Here is a 25,333-nt window from a genome sequence, read left to right as displayed (position 1 = left end):
ACATATTTTCTCTGTATAGGGTAAAAGACCTGGAGCAGGGAACATCAGATTCAAGCCTACCCAGCCACAGAAGCTTACTGGGTAAGCCTAATCTGTTTCTGTTTCGGTGTGTGCAGATGTAGAGGAAGAGGGACCCCATGTATGTCACATGGAATCCCTAAGGATATAAATCTAACCAATCAAAAAAAAATATCATCCTGTCATAGCATAATGCTGGATCACACTTATTTTCTTGGTTTTGGTACATAATATTTGGGGAGGCTCAAACTTAAATCCAGCAGGAAATTCTAAATCTCAAAAGCTAAACACTCGCACCTGGCAAGAGAAAAGCAAACCAATTTAGCAGCTACTTCTTCCATTGCCCTATTTAACCATCATTTCCCTTCCTTTTGGATTGAGCAGCTGAGGAAAAAGAAAAACCACAGCTCATCTACCAAATGTTTCTCACTAACGGTAAACCGCAACTTTGAAAAAAAGGAGGGGAAGCTGGCTGAGGGGGAAATGTGATAAAATGGATGAGATTGGGTGGAAATGCCACTGTGCAGAATTTTACCACATCTTGTGAGGGGCCCCTCCTCCTTGCTGCTCTTAAAAGGAAATAAGCAACCTTTTCAAGGTTTTAATACAAAATGACACTTGTGGAGAATATTATTTTCTCTTTATTAAAAGATTCCCAGCATAGCAAGTAAGCAGGGTTGGCCAATGGCTGCCCAGGAACATTGCCAGATACCCCCTTTATTCATTACCTTTTATCTCTTTAGCCTGTAGTAGTTACTAGTTGGCATGTCCTTACTTGGAAATGTGATCTACTTCCTAGCTGATGTACTTGCTTATTTCTCTTATCGTTATGGAGAATTAGTATGCTTTATGATTAGCATTTTAATGAAGGAGATATTTGCATTTTAACATGGCATCCATGTCACTTTTTGAAGTTTAGGAAATGATATTTTTCCTTTGAACCAAAGCCATTTATTTATGGATTTATTTATTTGTACTGTTTATTAATCAATTTTATATCATCACCCATCTCACCAAAGGCAACTCCAGGTAGCACACAACAAACCTCAGGTAAAACTATATATAAAAACCCAGAGATATTAAAAATATAAAAATCACATTAAATATTACAAAAACAGAGGTACAAATAATGGGCTCATTGGGAATAAAAATACCCAGTCCAACAATGGAGCCATCTAAGCATGTCTCTGGTTACCTGGGAGTCCCAGGCCTGATAACCAGTTCTTGATATTCCAGAATATCAAAAAGGATGGAGTGTGGCATCTGGAGAGACTCGGGATGGGGGTTTAATGATTGTTACCAAGAATCTCTTGTAGTTTTTAGAGGCCCTGTACCATATGCCCCAAATGGTGAGACCTTGTTAATAAAGCTGGGCTCTAGGGATGAGTTGGGATTCTTAAAAAAAAAATCTTAATACTTTATGCATGTTAATAATAAAAGAATAAGTAAATATGTATTGTTTTAAATAATAAAACAAAAAGTTTTATTAAATAAATAATAAAACACTCGTAAGGTTTAATCATGATATAAACCTTACGGCACTGAAATTTCCCTTGAAATAGTACCATGCATCATAATTTACAAAGTTACAATAAAGGAGAGAAAATGAGGAAAAATGAAATTTACAGTACATGATCCTTCCGCCTTATTCTAATGGGGTTTCTACTCTTTCTGAGATATTGTATTGTATAGTATAGTATTGTATTGTATTGTATTGCATTGTTTTGTATTGTTTTATTATATTATATTGTATTATATTAATTATTATATTATATTATTAAATAATTATGTTACATATATATAATTTTTATTGAGAAATTTCCCTTGAGTAAAATAAAAATAAGTAATATATAAAAGAAAAAAGGAAGAGGAAAAAATATAGGAAACAATACTCTTAAAAGAAAAAAATAATTGGCTTCCAACCTTTGTCATCACAGTTCCAGTCAATATTATTATCCCTCTCAAACATAACACTCCTTCTGTTCTACCCATGGGCATTACTTCTGCTAAATATTCTGAAAATAACTGATATCATGATTTACAATATTACAATCCTCCCACCTTGTTCAAATGGGGTTTCTACCCCTTCTGTTCTAAAAATGGGGTTAGTTCTGCTAGATAACCTCAATTGCTGCCTCCCCTCTGATGGGTCTGGATTCCTCCCTCCAACGGTAGCCATCTCCTTCTTACCTGGGTGGCTGCCCTCCATCCTCTTCCCCTGGGATGTAGGAGGGTCCTTCCTCCTTCCCACCTCTTCTCAACCGACGCTAAACAAAAAATGACTCCGAGGCAACTGTTCTGCTGCTTAGAGACCAATTCAGCTGCAGGCTGAGGAGAGAAAACTAGGCCTCTGTTTATCCTGCCCTTGCGTGCAAAACCAGCCTGCGCGTACCAGTTACCACTGTGTGGATCTTAGACAGGTGGGGGAGGGGGGGGTTACCCCATATTTTTCAATTAAAATTTCCAATACAATAAAAGTATTGAAAGAAAAAAGATAAAAGAAAAAAGGTAGAAAGAAAACAGAGAAGCAAGCATCGAATTATGGCTTCCACCCTTCTTTCCCTTGAGTCTTAATTTTTTTCCTTCCTCTTCAACCCTTTTAAACCTCTAAATCATCAATTCAATCTTTTCTTCTTCCAACAAAAAGTTTATATAAAGCTTCCCATTCTTTCTTTCTTTCTTTTAAGTGTTCATCCTTTTTTCTGCTGACCAGTTGTGGGGGTTTTCTGTGGCCAGAACAGGAAAAAGACCATTCTAATTCTAGGAAAATGGTAGAGTCCATGTCTTGCTGTTACTAATACTGTGAGGAAGTGAATTTGGGCACATGATACAACCAACAGAAGACGGCTGCTACTCCAATCTTTTGTTAAGAGCACCCAGGAATGCAAAGTCAGACACCAACCACACTTAAGTCTCCAATATTTTATTAGGCTCCTTCAAGTGCAGCTGTTGACATAGCTTTATTATTTTATTTACAAGAGCTCAGTTCTTCCTTCAAGACCTCAGAGATTCTGCCAAAGAGAAATACTCTGGTGGGGTTAAGGATAATTTGCTTACAGCACTCCATCAACCTTTCTATAATGTACAAAAGCAGCAAAAAAGGGGGAAATAAAACAATAGTCAAGTGTAACAGTCCTATTACATAACTAATACAAGATCCTAGGGCAGGTTATACAACTGCAGAGGACCAAAGAACTGCTGTGTCTTAACAGAATACTGGTAAAGTGTGGAGAAGGAAAAAAATGGAAGAAAAGCAAATAAAACACTGAAAACATGATATGACAGAAAATTACATTTTTCAAGTTCAAAAAATAAAAGCCAAACATATTTCTGGAAAATAAAGAGCTGTTTCAATTAATAACAAAGTAGGGATTACTCTTCATTTAGCACCGAAAAAGATAGATGGCATTTTTTAAATGATCAAGTCAATCCCTCCCATCTCAGAAGAAATTGGTTTGTAGGACCTGCTTTATCCATAGTAAACAAAGCCCACTTGAATTTCTGCTTCTTAAATTATTCTAGGCTTTATCAAGTCTTCCAGAATACAAAATTTTACAATACATGATGCACTATTTTAACTGAAGTGAATTTATTTTAATTTAGCCACTCATCTTACATTCTTGACTCTAGGAAGTTTACAAGTTTCTTGGATGGAAACGCTTCTGGCACATCACAAGGTTTGGTAAATAACATGGAGTGAGAGAAGAGACAATGAAGCATACAGGTAATCCTTGACTTACAACCACAACTGGGACCAGAATTTCTGTCAGAAGCCACTCTGGTTATAAAGTGAATCATCACATGACTAGATCCAATTTTACAATCATTTTTTACCATGGTTGTTAAGCTGTAGAGCTCCTGATGCTCTCTGAGTTTGGTTGTTTTCTTGTAAACATTGCCTCTGTGGACAAGCTACTATATAAACAAAAAGCAAATCCAGCTCCCTTCTAGCACTGAAGATGTTATCTAGTCAGGTAATGAAATGTCTGCAAAAAAACAGCCAAGCTCAGAGATCCCCAAGGTCTCCATAGTTCACTCCCGAGCTACATATATATTCAATTGGCCATTAAGCAAATCACACAGTCATTAAATGAAGCACCTGGTTGTTAAGGAAATCCACTTCCTCAATTAACTCATCTTGTTGGAATCCGGCTGTGAAAGTTCCAAATTGCAGTCCATGTGACCACAAGATGTTGCAACCATTGTAAATGCAAGTCAGTTGCCAGGTGCAATTACACAACTGTGGGGGTAGTACAATGGTTGTAACTTCAAGGATAGGTCATAAGTCACTTCTTCTAAAGCAATCATAACTTCGAACTATCATTGAATGAATGATCATAAATTTAAGAATATCTGTGTAAGATTTTCCTTGACCTTGCAGATGACCACTGAAAGCATCTATACTGTCTGAAATCCTATATAAACAGATGTTATTGCAGCCTACCTTTACCATTCCAAAAACCTGAATAATTTATATATATGAAAAAAATAATAGCTTATTCTTAAAGTAAAAATCACTACCGGTCCCTAAATATTCAAATTCAGTAATGCCTCAGGCTAAATGAAGAGAATGAGCCAAATGTATTGAGTCAGGATGCACAGGTGGTCCTCGGATCCATTTTTCGCAGCCAACCCCCAATCACTCTCCACTCCATAGTGCTAGCACAATTTAATAACATGCAATTTCAGGAGAGGGGACACATAAAACAACACATTATTTTGCATAAAAGAAATACCAAGCCACTTTTTTTAAAAAAACAAAACATATGGTTCAATCCCCTCTCAGAAGATTAACCACATCACTACTTATGGCATGGCCCTCAGCAGCTGAAAAAGATCAAAGTAAAAGTATAGCTCTAGATAGTAAAACTTCGTGTTTGTTTTAAGTTATGGACTCAAGTCTTTCATACCACAAAGCTTGCTAAGCATTACTTTTTGATTTTGTCTAGATTTAAATACAATGGCCTTGTTTGCTTCCAGTTTCCAATGTATAGTAACGAAAAAGTACACATAATTTACATATATATATATATAATACAACATTCTTCCACTGGTAATGTGAAACGTAATTTATTCTGCAGGTGCAGGATAATTGCTAATAGGCTTTCTGACGGAGGGAAAAGAAACATAAGGACTATCTTTGTGTAGACTGAACTGGAAAAAATATATTTTGAAAATGTTTTGAAAACATGCAGTTTAAGGATACAACATCTTACAACAGAAAAGAGCCAATTCTTTTGGAAGAGATCCAAAATAATAATAAGTTACATTCACACTCATTGGAGAAAGGGAGACATGCAGAAACAGCCCAAACTTGTGTAAATTGCCATGGGCCATTAATAGCTGAAGTGTATCCCACCCCTGCAATGCAATATATCTATTCCAGGTTTGGTGTAATTGTAGATTCAGCAATGTTAAGTTGTGCTCTCCCTATTCCAGACAAGGCAACAGATCCAGCAAAAACGATGAATAAATGTTCAAAATGGAGTTCAAAACCTACTTTGTCTCCAATATAACGGGAGGCAAAAAATGACTAATTTTATACCCATTGCAGCAGCTTTTGGATGTTGTCAGCTTAAGGAAGAAAGCAGGCTTTAAAACTACAGCTAAAAATGAGTGAAGCTTGCCTTTGCATGAATTGAGGATGAGATGAAGGCAATACTATGGGGACCCCACAAAAATGGCATGTTTATTTCATGCTTACGTGCTACAGGGAAAGATCCATCAGGTGACAAGTGTGAGTGGGACCAGAGTGGAGTTTCTTGGTGAATTCTGGGGGATACAACATGCTCCCTCTCTTCCAATCCTTGGTCATCTTCATCTGTCACTATTTTGCCATCAATTCTAAAAAGCTGGGTACAGCTCAATACTGTAAATATTTCCTCTAAAGTAAGACTGAAGAAGCAGAAGCATGAAGTGGTATTAATAAAACCAGGGTGGAATAATATATAAAGCACTAACATTGATCAACTCTAAAATGGCAAGATCAATTTCATCTACCTCTGAAGCAGACCACAAAGGAATCTGGAAGTCAGCGTGTATTTTACATAAAGGAAACATAAGAAGGGGACACAGCTTCCTTTGTGAGTTCAATCTGTGTTTTTTTTTTAAAGTTTATTCAAAGTGTCATGTCTGAATAGGGTATAGGAAGAGGACACAAAAGAAGGTGGATAGGATCCCATAGTCAGATCTATCTCCCACAGTGCCATACAGTATGTTCTTTTAGATGATGATATGTATAATTTGAGGGTGCAATGGCTCAGTGGTTAAAGTTAATGAGCTTTGTCACTTGGAAAAGATGACAACCTAGGTTCGAGACCCAAGTGCCATGCAATGGGTGAGCTCCCATTACTTGCCCCAGCTCCTGCAATCCTAGCAGTTCAAAAGCATGCAAATGTGAGTAGATAAATAGGCACCACTTTGGTAGGAAGGTATTAGCATTCCATGCACCTCTCCATATAGTCATTCTGGCCACATGATCACGGAAGTGACTTTGGACAACGTTGGCTCCCTCAGTTAAGAAACGGAGATGAGCATCGCCCCCTAGTGTTGGACATGACTGGACAAGAGACATTTTTACCTTTATATGTATAATTTAGTCAGCATCATTTGTCAATGACCCCAAATACACTCAGTAAAGGAAGAATCAGCAACAGAAAGCAACAATATTCATTTAGTATAGGTTTTTTTTTGGACAACTCAAGACCAACAGATAGCACTTTAACTTACTAGTGGAGAAAAGATAAACATCATTATACCTCAGGCTTGTCCCATACAATTTTGACCAATTTTCTTTTGTTGCTATTGATCCTGAAAACTAATATTCTCAGATTAGTGTTGATAGAGCACCTGGACATCTTCTCCAAGAATTAATTATCTAAAAAGAAGGTTTATAAATAAAATAATAATTTAAAAATAAATAAATTAACATATCAGTGAAATATATGTTGTAAGACTACACATAACTCACTAATGCCAATTAATCCGCATAGAACAGAATAGTTTTTTGAGCCCAAAAGGCTCAAAATCAACTGCAGAAACCAAGGAACAAAATCTGGAACAACTGCAAAATAGAGGGACAAAGAAAAAAAAAAGTCCAAAAAAAGTCACAAAGGGGGGAAAAATCACATAGAAAGCCGCCTGACAATTGCATTATCTTTTTTGTCAAGGGTTTCAGTTTTTTTTTCTTCCCCAATTGTCAAAGAGAAAAATATTATTTAGAAATACAGTTAACCTGTCTTTAAACTTTAGAGAGTAAAGAGATGTAACTTTTAAATTTCTACTTGTAGGATCTCTTCGATATTTTGTATGCCATTGGTTATCAGTTGAGTACAGTCTGCAGGTAAATTTTAAAACATTGGAAGAAATCTCTTCCAGATAAAAAAGCTGTTTCTTTCAAGAAATGAATTACCAATCAAATTACATTAAAAACAGGTAGCCTCATTAAAAGTGTTGTTAATCAACTTTTTGCACATCTTCAATGCTGGTTAATTAAATAAATTGATTAAAATCATTTGCATAGATTAAATGTGCTCCCAATTAAATTGAGTTCCTTTTTTTAACTACACATAGAAGTACTTGTACAAAAGTACAAGGACTTTACCCTACAAGTACTTACAGAACACAGCAACTTTCAAAACTCCTCCCCTTCTAAGTAAGAAGAATGCCACTTTTAAGAGTTTGCCTTGGTAAAAAAATACATGTTTAAAATGTTCTCTCTTTTTTACAGTAATTGCTTTTTTCCTTATATCCAGATTTGATATAGATATAAATAAATTAACTGCATACAATTAAAGTAGACTTATACTTTAACAGTGTGAAGAATCTGCCTTGTTACTTGCAACATTGCCACAAAGGATCCCTGAAACAAATAATGCAACTAATCCTTACAACTTAAATATATCTTTTTGCAGAAGGTGCTGGCAGATGGAAAAAAGGAACGCACGCCAAGATGGAGCTGATTTTAAAATAGATTTTGTTGGCATGTCATCAGATGTTTCCAGTTCTCACTGTATCAGCTCAGCTAGAAATATAAACCTTCAGTATCAGCCAGCCAGGGCATACAAGCAGTGTTGTTCTTTAATGGGTAGGAAAAAAATGCCAGCCAGAAGCAACCATGGATCACCAAAAGGAATTGAATAGCAACAGATTCAAAGCAGCGTAATTCCTTCACTTCCTTCACCATTGGCAAAGAGGGTCAAATCCATTTTATACTCAGTCCAAAACTACCATCACACTTACACAGTCGCAGGTTAAATGAAGTCTTCTCTCGCTATGCACACACATACCCTCTCTCCCCTTCTTCATCATAAGATATGATACAGGGATAGGAATATACTCCAACACCCAAGTCTTAATTTTAACAAATATGAATAGAAACACAAGACCCAGCAAAAGAGCAACTAATTTATACAGAACACATTTTGCATGGCAGAGCAACAACTGCTCAGGAAGGGAAAAAATACAACTACTTGTCAGTGATGTCACTTTCCGAGAATACTTTCCCATCTGCTAATATATTCAGACAAAATCTGAATTTGGCAGACATGGAAAGAGTGATATTTATCAGTACTAAATCTAAAAGTAAATTTATGATGGAATTATGTGCCTTCCTAATTATGAGGCGGGAAAAGAGAACAGTGGCATCTCAACATAGGGGGGAAAAAATACAAGAATCCTTTTAAGAGCAGTGTATTCCAATTGCACATAGGAATTTTAAAACATGAAGAAACAGAGCAAGAGGAAGAGGAAGGAAGACAGGAAGAAAGTTAAGAAAGGCAAAGGAGCAGTTAAATCCAGTTAGGTTCAAACCGAAGACATTAAAAAGTAAATCAAAATGCCATCATAATCAATTACATTGTCCAAGTTGAGCCATTACATACAGACATCAAATTTCTCAAAGGACTACAAAATACCCTTCACATATTATATACCACATTATATCACACATTATATACCTTCTCGTGGTATCAGAACAAAGGGCTGAAGCAGCCTCTCTCATTCAAAGGATAATTATAGTACAACATGAAGATGCCACATGTATGTTCATCAAAAATACTGCGAGATAGTCCCAGGATAAAAGACTCTTTGGAATTGGGCATTTTGACCTACTCCCAAAGTTGCATTAAAATGATTCAGAATATCAGCTATCAGCTATCTTTATAGAAAATCATCTTACTAAATTACACTGTCTGAAAGTGCCAGCCTTCCAATAAATCACCATCATTGTGATGGGCTTTGCACACACATTCCAGAAGAACTGTGGACAATCAAACAGTTGTATCAGAAAGCAGCAAGTATTTTCAAACTTTTCTAAGATTAACTTTTTGTCTCCCACTGTGGCTCTCTTTTCATTATTACCCCATTTGTACTATTCTTTGAGACAAGCAAAGCACCCGAGTAAATTGCTAAGGAGGAAGTGGAAACTGAATGGAGAAAACAAAGCAATTACCCAGTGATAACAGGAGTGGTAAGAAATGTAAACCCACTAGGCTGCAGAAGCATCAATGTAATTTAAGCACAATCCTTGTGTAATTCCGTAACTTCCAGTTATATGTCACTTCCAAAGATATATCAGCCAAAGCCTCCTTATCTATTTCCAGTCAACCTCAGGATCTCCATCTGACTCAATATCTTCCTAGAAATAAAGACCATAAGTGGAAAAAATATTTTAAAACATCAGGCTAAAGCTTTCTGGATTTATCTACAATGATGTGACCCAGCTCAGCCCAGTAAACTCCAATCCTTCTCATATTCACCATCCCATCCTGGTTTAGAAAACAAGACTAGGAGCTCCCCCAGATTACAGAACAGTTCCATCATTCAGGGCTATCTGTAGGGTGGCACGCATTCAGAATGCATTTGAGAGCAACTGGAAGTCCTTGGTCTAGTGACCTCCTCCAAAGAAGCCGTTCTCTGTACCATCTGTTCGGGGACCTCTGCTTCCTTTCCCAGGATTAGGTGTAGTGGAATACTTGGGTGGGTAACGGATGAAGAGCCGGTCTTCTTCCTTCTTTATCCAACGCAACAGTTTTGTCAAGACATTGATGGCACCAGCTTTCGTCACCAAAGGATTGAAACAGGTATATAATTCAAATTTACTTGTAACCTATTGAGAAAGGGGGGGGGGGGGAAAGATTGACCATTCAAGCTGCATAGCTACCACCAGATAACATGTGTAAAATTTTAACTGGTGAAGCCAACAATTCCAAATAGAAAAGAGAGAACTCCAGCTCTTTCCCAATTCCTGGATGGAACCTTAGTTCATTTTAAAACATATCAGTGGTAGGGGGTTCCTACATTTTTGAGTGACTAAATGGTCTCTGATATTTCCATGAAATACTTTTTGTTTTATAGGACCATTGACTTTCTTAAGATGTATAGTATGAAAAAGATGGCCTATGTTAAAAATGCTAATTCTTAGTCATATTGCAGAGCTTTTTAAAATCATTCATCTATTGCTTTAATACAATATTTTCACTTGATGTCTAAACATACTGCTACTACTCAATACCCTGTAAATTAACAAATTGAAATTTATCAATTTAAAGCTTTCATCCTGCTGCCTTTATGTACAGGTAACCTTGGTGTAATGGCTAAGGCATCAAACTAGACTCTGGGGTCTAGTCCTGTCTTAGGCATAAAGCCACCTGGGTGACATTGGGTCAGGCAAACCATGAACAGGATTGTTTTGTAATTTTGTAAACATTGCAATTAGCATAACTGTATGTACTATAATTATGCACGATAGTTTTATGTTTAAATAAGAAAATACTGAACGTGTTAAAAATTTCTCCCATTTTTAAAATTGGAAATAGAAATGTTCTTTTGGTCATTACTTCAAAATGCCCAAGATATTTACATCTTTTCTGAAGGGTTTTCCCTGAGCCTTTGTAAAGTAGTTTCATATTCTTCCTGAAAGTAATGACTCTCTAACTGGTATTTATTTATTTATTTTTCTTTTTAACCTTTCCTTTACCAACAGTGACAAAGATGAAAATCAGTTTAATCTAGGACAGCGCACTTTTAAAAAAGCATTGTGAGACTCTTTCCCTTCTGCTTCTTCTCCTTCTGCTGCTAATAATTATTTATTTCAGCTTTAGAAAACCAACTGGTGCTACAGCTATTAAAACCAATAAGGAAAGATTGATAGTAATTATGATTGGTCATGCAGTCAGCTAAATGTTTAGACTAGATTTGGCATTTTTATCCACCTATCAAGTATTATTATGGTTGGTAGCTTATTATTATTCATGGCCGAAAAACCCTTCCCCAAATAAAGATTCATAATAGGGAATCAGTGAACAGATGAAAGATTAAAGATTCCATCTCTTCAAATACTTTCCTAAAAGTTGTTTTCCCTTTATAACTATCTTACATAACAAGTCATATGGAGAAAACATAGGTTTAGGAACGCTCTAATGTCCTCATCTAAAATAGATCTAGCCTATCCACCTGAAAATCTACCACAGCCTTAGCCAATAAAGTTGCCAGGCCTCACCCAAGCCAATAAAGTCTCCTTTTCAGCTACATGGTAGATGAGACGTAAAGGACGTGAGGTACTGTGGATGCGATCGTGAAGGTAGTGGTAGAGGTCAAAGAGTCGGTGCCGTTCATTCTCTCTGCAATATGGCCCCTCCAATTCTGGACTGTAGTAGATGAAAAATAAGATATTGAAGAAACAAGCAGCTTAGTGTTCGCCTACACAATGTCTTACCACAGAGCAGACTCCAGAATTTGTATACAATGTGCTGTTGTTCTACAGATGTAGAACTGAGCATTGCCAGATGTGGCAATGCTCAGTCTAGTGCTAATCACTTAAGTTTAATGTCATCAGCTTTTGGAAACTTTTCAGAATCTTCTGAAACGACTATAAATCTGATTCTGAAACAGGCTAGATTTGTGGCTATTCTATAATATACTGTACTATATAGGTCAGAAGAAGCTTCCTGGACCTAGTTTCTTCTATTAAAGAAGCTACAGAACAAGTTCTTCTCAAAATAAATCACATGGTCCATTCTAATAAGAGAGGGATACTATTCATGCAGTTTTTTCCCAAAGCCAATAGAGAGAAGAAAGAGGATTTCTAAAACAACATCATCCCTTTAAGGCACTAAAATACATCAGAGTCGATTTTACTTCTTAACATCTTTTAGATTATTGTTTATAAATTTTGCCAGCTAATTGGGATCTTATGATGGCCTTTGATTCCCTTCTTGCAGCCCAGAAGCCGCAAGATAAAACCTCTTTCTACACATCAATCCTTGTGGACTGGAGGAAAGAAATGTCAGATGACTGCTCTATTTAAAACAAACTGAATAAATGTAGCTTAGGATTTCCCATATTTTCTGGCTGCCAGCTATAAAGAGGGGAAGAGTGAAGGAGTGAGAAGGACAGCCACAACTCAGCAAACGTTAAAAGAAAAAAGATCTAAGGTAGCTTTACCACTGAGGATACACTTAAAATGCAGTACATGTTTACTGCCAGTAATGACAAAACCCAGTCAGCTTTGTTTTTGTTATCAGAACGTCATCTTCCCCTGCACATCTCCAAAATCAAGAGGAACATTAATTTGTTATGAGGGAAAGTTACAATAACAACAACAAAATCTCAGGAATCCTTTCTTGAACAGGTGCAGGCCATTAAAAAAACTAGCTACATTTCTAGACTTTACTCCAAGCCTGAAATGAATGATATGCCACATTAAGACATCTGTGAATATCTAGGGGAAGAAGAAACAAAAGACAGATGAAACTGGCCCCTAGGATGGCATCACAGATACCTCCTTGCTTCAGGACATAAAACATGGTGACAGAACCTTCATTGCATTGTAGGATGATCTCTCTAGGTTGGGAGTGCATGTCTATCAGAGTCAATTTCAACTCTCGAAAGCATATTACCTGGTGAACTGTGGAAGCTGTCGGTAATTATCCGGTATATCCAGAGGTTTATACATAAAGTGCCGAAGATCTGGCACTCCCACCAGTCCTACACTATAGGATGGGCTCTTTAAGCCACTTGAGAGTGCCTGCAGATAGTTCTGAGTCTTCATACCTTCCTCAATGCGTTTCTTGCAATCTGAGACAGAATAGAAAGAGTCCTTGTCCGTAGAGAGAAGGATGAGGCAGACAGTACATTCTGAATCCAAATAAGAAATATAAGCATAAAAGTAACAATCAGGGTTGAAACGTGGCAAGCAAATGGGTGTCCAAATTTCCCCCGTTTGAAAGGCAGAAGTTGCTCCAATGAGATTGAGTAACAGGTGCATGTCAGTCGGTTCTAATCGGCAATCTTCAATGACTGTTTTCTCCTGCACTGTGGTGACCAACTGACTACCAGCCACCAAAATAGAGAAGACCAGATTAGGGGTGATGGCTTTTTGGAGCAAAGTGCCCAGGGAATCCCGGAGGGAGGCGGCAAGGGGTAAACAGCGGACAGCTCCAAGGAGGAAACAAGGATCTGATTCAACCAAGTTCAGCAAACGGTCAAGGATCTTCTCTGAGCCGGTCAACAAACGCCGGAGGTCATAGTTCTTTTTCCGTTCAAAGATGCGAGTGATGCTGGCCTGAGTAAGCATGCTGATGATCTGATCGTAGACATACAAAAGCTCCTGGCGTAGTTGCTGTTCTGATTGTAGGGTGCGGGAAACTGAAACCAGTACCAAGGGGCCCTGCTGCACAAAAACCAGTTTGTGATCATCTATGGTAAAAGGAGGGAGGGAAAAAACAACAACCAGTCATTGCTTCAGTAGACGGAGTGCGGCACTGTTATAATAGAACCAGTTTTTGACACTCAACAAATGCTTTATTAGCTTTCTTAGAATCTCTATTTGTTTTCCTTTTTTTAAAAAAAAAAAGTTGAATCGAGGATTTACTATACAGGATTTGAGCTGATGGAGCAAATCTGGGCAAAGAAGAAGAATCTCAGTATAAATGCCAGCAACTGGGAAAATAGACCATGAAATGAAAAGTGAGCAGAATGCATTTTTCTTATCATAAGGATTTCTGGTTCTGAAATGTATCTTCTACTGAGTAAAACTAGAAACAAATTAGTAATTAAGAATAAGAATATTTTAATGATGGTGTGACACAGAAATTCAAGGACTAAACGAAGTAACAGTGAAAACTGCTCCTGCATTGAAGATGCTGGAGGGAACAGGTCTTACACATAATATTTTTAATATCCTGCTTTTTAATCTCATCATCTATGGCCAATAGCTTGAAGTCAGATAGTTTAATGCAGTTTAAAAAAAAAGAGATATATTCCCCTAATTACTCCACTTTTATCAGTACAACCACCAAGTAATATTAAGAACTGATGATGGCTATTCTAGAAATGAACTGAAACTGGTTCAGCTCTTAATGATTTTGCAAGTGTTAGTTGCTTGCTTGATATTAAGATTATTGTTCCATTTTAAACATTAATATAAAAAATCTGGCATTTTGAACCAAGCTTAACACCTTGGCAATATTTGTCACTGCCTTTTCCTTCCTTTTTTGCCTTCCTAATTTCATCAACAGTCCTGGAATACTCAGGAAATAGTCACTTAATCCCCATCCAAATACTACAGTACCAGTTTTTTCAAGGTTTGCCTAGATTGGCTATGTGTGACATGGATCGTGTATCTTCTAAAAAAGAAGTCCATGGGTCCTACTGAGCACTATGTCTTCAGGTTATATCAAACAACAAAAATAACTTTTGATCAGAAATGAGAATGATTGTCTTAAGTAGTGAAATATAATTTATAATTGAAATATAATTCTGAGTAGTGAAATATAATTTATTTAGAATTTTAAATATGAATGTATTTCTATTTAAATAAATATAAATGTATTTATAGTTCAATACGAATTTACCTATCTAAATCTTCACATGAATCTGTTTTAAATTAAATCCATCCAGACGTCAATGCCCATAAATCCCAAGCTAAGTTGGCTGAGAATTCTGGTACCAAATCACAGATTAGTTCGGTGCATGAATCTAGTCTCTTTTCCCTTAATTAGAATTTGGTGACGTCAGCAACCTTCTAAGCTTTCTGCTGGGAGCATGAACATGTGGTTGGGAACTTTTAAGAGGAAGCATGCATTTGCACCAAGCAGGCACTCGGCTGCACATATCAAAATATTAATAGCATGGCAAAAGTTCCAGAATTAAGATGTGCTCACCGTAAACTATCTTTAGAGTTTGGGATTTTTTCTTTCCTGGATAAAGAGCTGCTCATAAAATCACCTTTCTCTTTGCTCAGCATAATACTACATCATAGTCTGTGGTTTCTACTAAGACAAAAGCCAGAATTTTATCTATTAAACTCAGAACTAAAATCAAATACAAGCTGGAACAACAGTTTCTTTTTAAAACAGTCAAAGCATGCTTTTATTCTTCCAGCTATACCCTTACGTATCTGTTCTCCAAGTTCAACTTCCCATCCCACCTAGAACATGTTATAATAATTTTGTTTTAATGCAGGTAGTCCTTGATGTACGACCACAACTGAGCCCAGCATTTCTCTTGCTAAGTGAGATAGCTGTTAAGTGAACTTTGCCCCGTTTTACGACCTTTCCTGCCAGAGTTGTTAAACGAATCACTGCAGTTGTTAAGTTTGGTAACATTAAGTGAATTGGGCTTCCCCATTGACTTTGCTTGTCAGATGTTTGCAAAGTGATCACATGATCTCAGGCCACTGCAATTGTCATAAATATGAACCGGTTGACAAGCATCTGAATTTTGATCACATGACCGGAAGAATGCTACAACAATCGTCAGTGTGAATAAGTAACTTTTTTCAGTGCTGTTGTAACTTCGAACGGTCGCTAAATGAAAGGTTGTAACTCGAGGACTACCTGTAATTAGCAATGGAGAAAATACAGTAACATATTGCATGTTCTTCTGGCGTGCTGATTTTAAAAGGTTCTTTTAAAAAAAACCTGTAGCAAAAAAGAGCACATTCTGTTTCCCATATTATTCCTTCCATATTCAGGAAGGCCGGATATAGCCAGCAGCTGCCTGACGAAGGCCCAGGTTGGGCACACATCTTCAGCAGTGGGAGGAAGGATAGCAATAGCAATAGCACTTAGACTTATATACCACTTCACAGTGCTTTACAGTCCTCTCTATGCGGTTTATAGAATCAGCATATTGCCCCGAACAATCTGGGTTTCCCACCTCGGAAGGATGAAAGGCTGAGTCAACCTTGAGCCATTTAGGCTCGAACTGTTGGCAGTTGGCAGAATTATCTTGCAATAGTTCATTCTAATCACTGCACTACCACGGCTCTGGTGAAAGTCAGCTGGGGCAACAGGGACGGAGGAATGCACGAGCAGCAAAGCACAGGGCAGCCAAAAGAGGTGAAGATGAAAGGGAAGATACCGAGGCAGGAGGGGGGAAGTTGAAGTGGAGATGAGCAACACAAAGCAGGAGTGAGGTCCTCGCTTAACAACAGTGCAGTCATGACCTAATGACTCCAACCAGCAGTGCTAGAACTGCCAACACTAAATGATGTAGTCACATGATGCTTCACTTTACTTTGCTTAGTGATAGAAATTCTAGTCCCAATTAAGGTTGGTAAGAGAGGATCAATTCATACTTTGCCTTTTGTTCCTTGAATTTCTCATCCTTGAGAAGTTCCTCAGTGTAACAAAACAGAGATTCCTTGGTTCTCCTCTTGACCCCTTCACTCTTGCTTTATAGATTTGTTTTGCAATATGATCCTCATTCATTCAACTTTTCAACATAAACTATCAAATCAGTCATGCTTTTAGACTTACATTCCTTTCTTTGGCATACATTCACACAGATCTATTTAAACCGCATATACTAAAAAACATACCTTTTCCTAAGCAAATATTCACCAACAATCACCATTTTCATTTATTCCGGAGTCTTCAAATGGCCCAGGCAGTTTTTCTATGGTCTTTTATCTTCCTATCTACTTGTTTGTCACTTTAAAATGTTTTTTTCTTACCTCACATTTAATCAAAATGTTGCACCATTTTTCCCCAAACCCATCCGTGGTTGACCTAATTTATACTAGCTGATACACTGTTATCCCTTTTATTCAAAGCTTAACTTACATTTTCAGTTTACATGAATTCATCAACTCTGCTCTACAAAATTAGATCACTAATGACACCCTTCCCCTTTTTAATTTTCTAAACATACATCGTAAGTATTTCTTCTTTTCTATTTTCTTTCATTTGCTTTTCCTTTAATTTTATTTGTTAATTCATGCCCTTTAAGATGTACTCCTCTTACATTTCAAATTGTAAATTTAATCAATGGAGGCGTTTACACAACATTTTTAGTAAGATACAAAAAATATCAACTAGGTTACCAGCTGTAGCTATATCTGCATTATGTAAAGCATTCCTTGCTAACGTTTAAAGACTGGTTAGGTTTGAGGAAATTTTAGCCAATGTACAGAAATTTAACCAAAAAACCATCTTATTTCAAGCAACCCCACTATATTTTATGTAAGGTTTCTAATTTATAAATTACAAGTTGGCATACTGTTGCCTACATTTCACTACCTACAGTAGAGTATACATATAGTATAATGACAACCTCAAGATACTAAGTAGCGAGGGAAATACAACTGTTTTTTGGGGTAGTGGTTAGAACAGCCTACTTGGAAAGGCTCACTTTAATAAACAATACTTATCAAAATGGGTATACACGTTGGAACAGATGCATAATCCAGTGCCTAAATTATGTGGGTGGCCCATAATAAACTCTTAAGCGCTGCAATCCCAAGCTTTTCTTATTTTAGTTAAATCATAGGCACATATAACCTCCTAATAAATTACAATATTTGTTAAGCATTACTCCTTTTAAAATTGTTTCCATACCAGAATAAATGGAGCGAATAGAGTTATCCCCACTTTGGATGAATGACACCAGTGCCATCATGACACCCATGGTGGAACTAAGGACTTCTTCATTGCCGTAACGTGAATAAATGGGTTTCCCAGCCTCACTTAAAATGAAGACATGTTTCCTGTGTGCCCGCCAACTCTCTGCAGTCACGTCTTCATCTCGGTATGTAGCCAGGCGTGACTGTATCACTGCTTCCTCTTCTCCTGATGGTCCATCTCCTATCATCATTTGTCGGTGAAACTCACTCGAATCTTCCCAAGTATTGTCAGTTGAGATTGAATCAGACACATCTTTGTCACTCAGTTCTTCTGGGGCTTCTCTCAGCTCCTCCTGCCCATTCACTTTGTCAATTACCACACTCATGGGTCCATTATTTGGGACAGCAGGTACATCCTCCTGCTCCTCTGAGACAGAACAGGAGTCATCGCCATCTGGAAAAGCATATTGAGAAATCACAGAAGAAGAAGAAATCCAGAAGAAATCTTTGTCCCTCATCTACTTTCCATTAACTGGGTCAGTAATTAGAGATTCCAATTTATTGGGCAGATTATATAACTATATCAAGGAATAAATAAAGTCTTCACATCAAATTCAGTAAACTCACAACACATATATCCCTCCTATTGTCATAAATCAAATGGTCAAATCTCTCTTATTTTTTTTCATAATGCCTGAATTAATTCTCAGAAAACAGGATACTTAGGGTGGGTGGGATTTGAGTGCTGTAAGTTGCTAGGGCTAATTCCTATATACGGTAAGAGAAAATGCTTGGGGACTTCACTTTTTTGTTTACAGTATACTTTTCATGTATTTCTCACCTGAAAATGGTCAAAAGTTATACTATCAGTTTTTAGCAATCATGGTCAGGATAAGTAGGCTCCAAAGCCTGCACTAACCATGTTTTGTTTCCATTTATGTTCTATATGAATTCATATATCATACTAAATATGAATTCATATATCATACTAAATCAAGATTTATTTCAACCACAATTTGTTGAATTTGTTATAAATGCTACATTAATATGTATCATTAAACTATGCCTGGGTTCATACAACATAGTAAACCAAAAGCCCAATCCTCCCATATTATAATTTAGTAAGGTGTCTGAATTTACAAGTAAGTAGTATAATAATTTAAAATATTTTATGCATTATTTTGTGTGAAAAGGCCATAGGTGCTTAGTCAATAAACATATCATGCAAATATAGTGCTCGCTATTATTTTCTGAATTGTTCTTCCAAGCCCACTTGTTCTTCCCATTAATCCCAGTGCTTTTGAAAACAAAGATTAAATATCTGCAAATGTGTGGATCCACATACAGTTCTTATCTTTGCTCTTCGCTTTATTATGCAGAGGTTTAAACTGTAAATTTTGGGAGCAAGGATGTATCATTTTCTGCTTACAGCCCTTGGAACAGTACCAAATATATTGGTTGAAGCAAACTCAGTTCAAACTTTGATCACATCAAACTAATCAGCGTGATCTAAATAGTGACTATAAAGTGAAAAGAATCCAGTGTCAGAGTGAAAAGCTCACTATAGCCAATCAGAAGGTTTGGAGTAGAAGAAACACACCGTATCAAGGTTAGGCCAGTAAGGGTATAACCTTATGAAGTGGGTACCCCCACAAAATAGTTGCCCTGGAAAATCTGCCTGTCCACAAAATGCTTGCCACAAATTATTCACTCCCCAGGAATTAATCTACTTCACACAAGTTGCTCTCCAGTAAATCAGAGAGACCTAAAAGGCAGTTACTGTAAATAAATATTGTGTGAAGCTGGTGTAGCTTTCAGCAAGTGATTTCCTATTTATTTTTATTTATTTATTGCTAAATGAACCTAAGTTAGACAAGCAGTGTCTGGTAGCCATCAAAGGAGGTGTATCTGGGCACTAAACTTTCTGTCCCACTCTCTCGTTCCAAATCAGATAGTTCAAAGTACTCACTTCTGTCTGTAGGATCCAGCCCACATTTCTGGTCAGGGAGCTCCATTTCCCCTTTACAAGATAAGCCAGGGTCTTCGTTCTCCATCTCTACATCTCAAACAACAACTGCAAAGACAAAAGGCAAGCATGAGGAAATTCTCTGAGTAGCAAACAGGATGCAGGTGCCATGGTGCCTCCTCAGTAGGCCCAACCCATTTCTCAAATTAGGAACAGAGCTACAAGTACCACCTCCCGAGTGTCCTGTACCCTCCACCCCTAACAGCAAACTGTGCACCTAATGCAACTCTTTAAGTTGGAATGTACCAACCCAGATTGAGGGAAAGGACACAGCCACTTCCAGGCTGTTTGCAAAACTCAATCTGTGCCTGCTGTTCCAGCTATAATCTCAATCACATGCCCAAGCAGGGGTGCCTCAAAGAGACAGCAGGAAATGCTGTCACCACAAGCAAGTTTTTGGAGTTGCATTCCTGGGAGGGGCTGCATCTCCTTAGTGATCTTCTTTGTCATGGCTATAACTGATAAAAATCACACTAAACTGTAACTTTTCTTTACAGAAGACAGCCCTTGGCCTGAAAAGCTATTTGCCTGAATCCCTGTTCAGAGATAAAGAACTCTTGAAAAAGAGCAAAGGCCTTGAAATTGGCCATTAATGATTAGAAAAAGGGCAGGAGGCTGAAGGGGCTAGATCAAGGGTATCAAACTCACATCATCACAGAGACGTCAGGTGACATATCGGGACTTCTCCCCCCTCCTTTGCTAAACTGGGCGTGGGCGTGGCCAGAATGCGGGCAGTGAGTTTGACAGCCCTGGGCTGTCATTATTAGCAACTTATTTGCATAATTGTCTCAAATAAGAAAAAGAACCAAAACAAACATGGTATCAATAAGCACTGAGATAATAACCTATGTGTAATAAAGTCCAAAAGAAATAAAAAACAAAGCCAATACAGAAACAAATAGCAAATAGATTCTTTTTCGGGGTGTGTGTGTGTGTGTGAATATAAATACATCTTGTAATCTTAAAGATGAAAGATGAAACCTTAAATATCCATTATTCTGTAAAAACAATTTTAGAATATCGAGATACTTTTAATTCTACATTTTCATCCAAGCATATAAATTCACACAATTTTTATGTGTATATATGTTCAGATTTTCTTTGGAGAGAAATATGTTCTTCCTCTTCTGGCCCTCTACTGGCAAAACTGTGTTCACACAAGGTATTTATTATTAATTAGTGTCCTCAATTAGCCTGATTAAGCGTTCAAGAGAGCATAAGCCATAAATTAAACCCACTGACACAATACATTGGACTATACTGTAGTTGCCTGGTTTGTAATCCAATGTGTCAAATGAACACTGAACAAAAATTGGCTGCACTCATACTTAAGAAAGAGAACCATTTGAAGACATGTCATTGTTTTTGCTGTTCCATTTTGGTCTAAAGAGAACAGAAATAACCTGTAAGTTATAATAATAACCTGTTGTAGAAAAGAGGATATTTTGGTAAGTGCAACATATGTAAAGAACAACTAAAAATGAACCTGCCGGGTATGAAGAGTTTTTGTTTTTCTAGTCAAGAGAGTACACATTTTTGTAAAAGTATCTTATATACCTGATTGAAAAAGAGGGACAAATATTGATATAGATTGAAAATAAGATTTAACACAATGGTTGAAATCACCCACAGCATTAAGGTATTTTGTTAACCATGAGTTAAAAATCATACTAAATAAGCTACACTGGAATTGATTCTCACATAACACAGACAAAATCCCTTAACTGTAAATCATAGCGATGGGCTGACATAGCAAAGGTGAAATCAAGCAAATTACATTATGACTTAGTACAACATGTGAACCTAGCTTATGGAGCTAGAAAACTCCTTGTCTCAAAAGACTAAGGCCAGGGGCCATTCAGCAAAGCTGGCTAAAAAAGAGATTTACAGGCAAAGCTTCTTACCAAGCACATAATCTGTAGAATGCATATCACAAGATATGATGGTGGCCAATAATGGATGGCATTAAAGAAGGTATTGAATAAGTAGATGAAGGACAAGAATGTCAAGAGTTATTTGCCTTGAGACTCAGGACATTGTTAGAGGAAGCACATGTCTCTTAGCTGAAATCCTGAAGTGTCCCGAAAAAAAAATTAAGTAAAGGATACAATTGAAGAGTTAGAAAAGAAACAACATCACCAGCTAAATCAGTGCAGTATTTGGTTTCCTATTGTGCGTGTTTGCCATTTCTGCTGCTCTTTAACTGAGATGTTTCTGAAAGTACCATTCTCAAATAATTTACAGGAGGCTTGTAAATCAGGCTGAGTCAAGGAAGAAATACCTCAAAATCATAGTGAAAGAATTTTTTTTTTACTAACTGGAAACAGAGACAGGCTAGAAAAAATGTACCTGAATATTTATTTTTTGCTTCCTAGGTCATTAGGTCACTAACATAGTTAAAAATAGGCAATCACTAAAAAAAATGTCAATAACTTTTGTTGATTTGCAAAGCTGCTGTCTGAATTTCTACCTTGCAGACAACTCTATTTGCCATCGCAAATAGTGAAGCCAACACAAAACCTAAATAGGGGATTTAGAAATGGCTTCATTTCAGAACAATCTAGGTCTCCTTCAAGGAATTATGTTCAACTCCCTGAGTCCTGGAGAGGGTAGGATAATTCCCACCAGCCAAATAGTTCTGGCATTGTTTATCTTTTCCAGAAACATGGCAAAACCATACATATGCAAATTAAAATAAATAAAATCAGCAAAAATTTGGAAAATTTTTGAAGGATGTCATGCAAGAATACTGAAAAACTGAAAAAAATAAATTACGGGTAAAATAATAAGAAATAAACAACTATTTTAATGGTAATTAAAGAGTTGGATTCCACAGGAAACATGAAGGTGCCATGCTGCCAACCTTCCAAAAAAATCCTACCCAAATGATGCCATAACACCATCGCTGTTCTAAGGCTGGCAACTTTGAAGCTTCCAGGAAAATGGAAAAGAGCTTTGCTCTCAAGTTGCATATACTATCTTCACCCTCAAAATCTGGTTAGAACTAGTTTTGTAGTGCTCGGTGATACTGTTAAAAGGTCAATTATCATACTGATGACACAAGTACTGCAGTATGGAATAAAGCATTAATGTACTGCATTGTTAAGCAAATATGAGAAGAGCATATTTATACATTTCAAGTAGCATCCACCCATTTGAAGTATGAAGGCAATACTTTTCAGAAAGTAAGAAACTCCTTCACAAATACACTTATGGTATCAGGTGCAATGAGGTTATTGAAAGCCGGCAAGTGAGAAAACAACCTGCTACAGGATTGCTTATGAAACCACTTGTCTCAAATAAATAAATAAACAAGTAAGATAGACACAAAGGATCAGAGTTCACCCCTGCATAATTCAGGAATTGGACAATCTCTTTGATAGACACCTTTGTAAGCCAAGCAGTTAGCCATTTATTATTTTGTACAAATGAGTCCAATTTCAAGTAGAAGATGCCACATTTCAGATCAAAGGAATGGAAACATATCTTTTTCAGCAATTTCTCAAGCAATTCCTGGCAACGCTACCTGAGAGAGTGAAAGATATTCCATCTATTCATGACCAAGTCAGAGCATCTCTTCATCTCTGTACACAGGCCTACATCTATCTGCAAGGACATCAACTTCCAGTAGTAGATAAGACGTCAACCCATTTAAGAAGTTCAGAAAGCACAGCCATACATTTCCAGAATGAGATTCCATGTTAGCAGGCTCAATAATTTCAGAATAGCTCAGTACCATGAGTTTCCCAAACCCCTTTCTCCTCCACTAAGTGCCCTCCTCTATTATAAGTGAGTGGCCCAAGGAAACAAAATGACAGAAAGTGTCAAGATTGCTAGAACGAAGCTTGTTTTGTTTTACACATTGTGTACAATTAATGGATAATTTTATAGGTGTTGCTGTTTCTAAAAATTTTCATTCAGGAGCCAGATGTAGCCTTTTATGTTTCCATCAAAACGATCTCCTACCAAATACTATTGGCACATTTGCTGTGCTTTTGGGCTAAGCCGCTACAATTCTCTGGCGCAATGGAGGTTTTGCCACACTCCTCAGAGTGTAAATCCTTAGAAATCCAACAAACGCAGAAATCTATTAGCTTAAAACTTTGGGGGCTGACAAAGATTAGCTCTATGAGCAGCGATTAGTATAAAATAGAAGCTCCAAGCAGCACTCTTGGGGACACGAAGGACAGGCCAATACCTTTTCCCCAACTTCCTCGGGATCTTTCTCCCGGCACATCTGGCCGGATGTTTTTGAGAACAGGATACTGAATCAGATGCGCTATTACCGAGCTAGTCCTGTAAGGTGAGTCGTATGGCTCAACCCGCCTCGGGAGCCTTCGGTTCAACTCAAGACAATACCCGAGGCCATCCGATTTGGAAAAGAAGGAAAACCCCCGCAGGCTCGCTGCCGGCAGCCCCACCCTTAACCCTACGTGAGAAGGGAGAGCCGAAAGGGGATCCCTCCCTCCCGCTCAATTCCAAAACCACCGGCTTTATTTCTCACCGTAGACCCGGGATCTGCTCGCCTTCCCATCGCAGAAACAGATCCCCGAGCACTCCGCGACCACACTTCCTGATTCGGGATGGCAGAAGGCGGGAGCAGTAGAGGCATTGACGGCCACCTCCACTAATCACCTAACGAGTGGAAAGGAGGCGTGGCTTGCGGAAGTCCAAACGCCAATCGTAGCCCCGCACAGTCGGAGCGTAACGCGGAAGGCCAATGGAATCCTCGCTCGACAAGCGCGTCTGAAAGTGGGGCGGAGGAGAAACTTGAGAAGCCGGAGTGAGAGACAGGGAAGTTGGCGAATCAAATGGGAAGATAAAAGGCGAGGCGGAGCTATCCTGCCTGAGGTTTAATCGGTCATTCAATCGTAAAAAACTGGGTGAGAGGAGAGGGCTGGATCAGTCACAACTTCAGCCAATTGCGATGGCCATATTGTCTTCTCGTACCAATCAGATAGAAGACATTACTTTAGAAAACGATATAAAAACCAGGCCGGCGAAGTTGGTGCAAACTGTCATTGTTTGCGGAGGGCTGGGGAATGACGTCAGCTTGTGTGCTTTGGCACCTCTTGCTCATTTGGCAGGAATTCATTGGCGCTGGATTATTTGGCAGTGGCTCCTGTTATTGTTGTCCTATGGAGCCCGAAGGTAAAGTCCTTGTTTCGGAATGGCATTTTGCACTGCGGTACGATGTTACAATCATCACAAACTCAGATCCAGGCACCCTAAGAATTTATTCTCTGGGTCGTTTCTCCTAAGGACAACAATATAAAACCGAACCTTTAAGAAAAACGGTAGACATTAGGATTTCGTACCTTTTTCCTTCTCCCGATTCTTATTTTGATTTCACCTCCGTGCAAATAAAATCTTCACTGCTTTGCGATTTACTGTTTGCCACCTACATAAAAGAACTGCGAAGTTTGCGGAGCTACGTGAAA

The 25,333-nt window shown here is 37.8% G+C and overlaps 1 protein-coding gene across 1 annotated transcript; it reads right to left on the bottom strand.

The window, feature by feature from the left end:
• Positions 1-2,925: 2,925 nt before the first annotated feature.
• On the bottom strand, positions 2,926-24,534 carry LOC309399889 (vacuolar fusion protein MON1 homolog B-like). The gene is made up of 6 exons (XM_081968078.1): positions 24,397-24,534; positions 19,836-19,940; positions 17,862-18,320; positions 12,918-13,716; positions 11,519-11,666; positions 2,926-10,126 (listed from the first exon to the last, which is right to left on the bottom strand). The coding sequence occupies exons 2-6, from the start codon at positions 19,918-19,920 to the stop codon at positions 9,905-9,907; spliced, it is 1,713 nt and encodes a 570-aa protein (XP_081824204.1). The 5' UTR covers positions 19,921-19,940; positions 24,397-24,534; the 3' UTR covers positions 2,926-9,904.
• Between the last annotated feature and the right edge of the window lie 799 nt (positions 24,535-25,333).

This window comes from Natrix helvetica (genome assembly GCF_964273705.1).
Source record: "Natrix helvetica genome assembly, chromosome: 1".
NCBI classification, from domain to species: domain Eukaryota; kingdom Metazoa; phylum Chordata; class Lepidosauria; order Squamata; family Natricidae; genus Natrix; species Natrix helvetica.
This window is presented reverse-complemented; position numbering and strand designations above follow the sequence as displayed.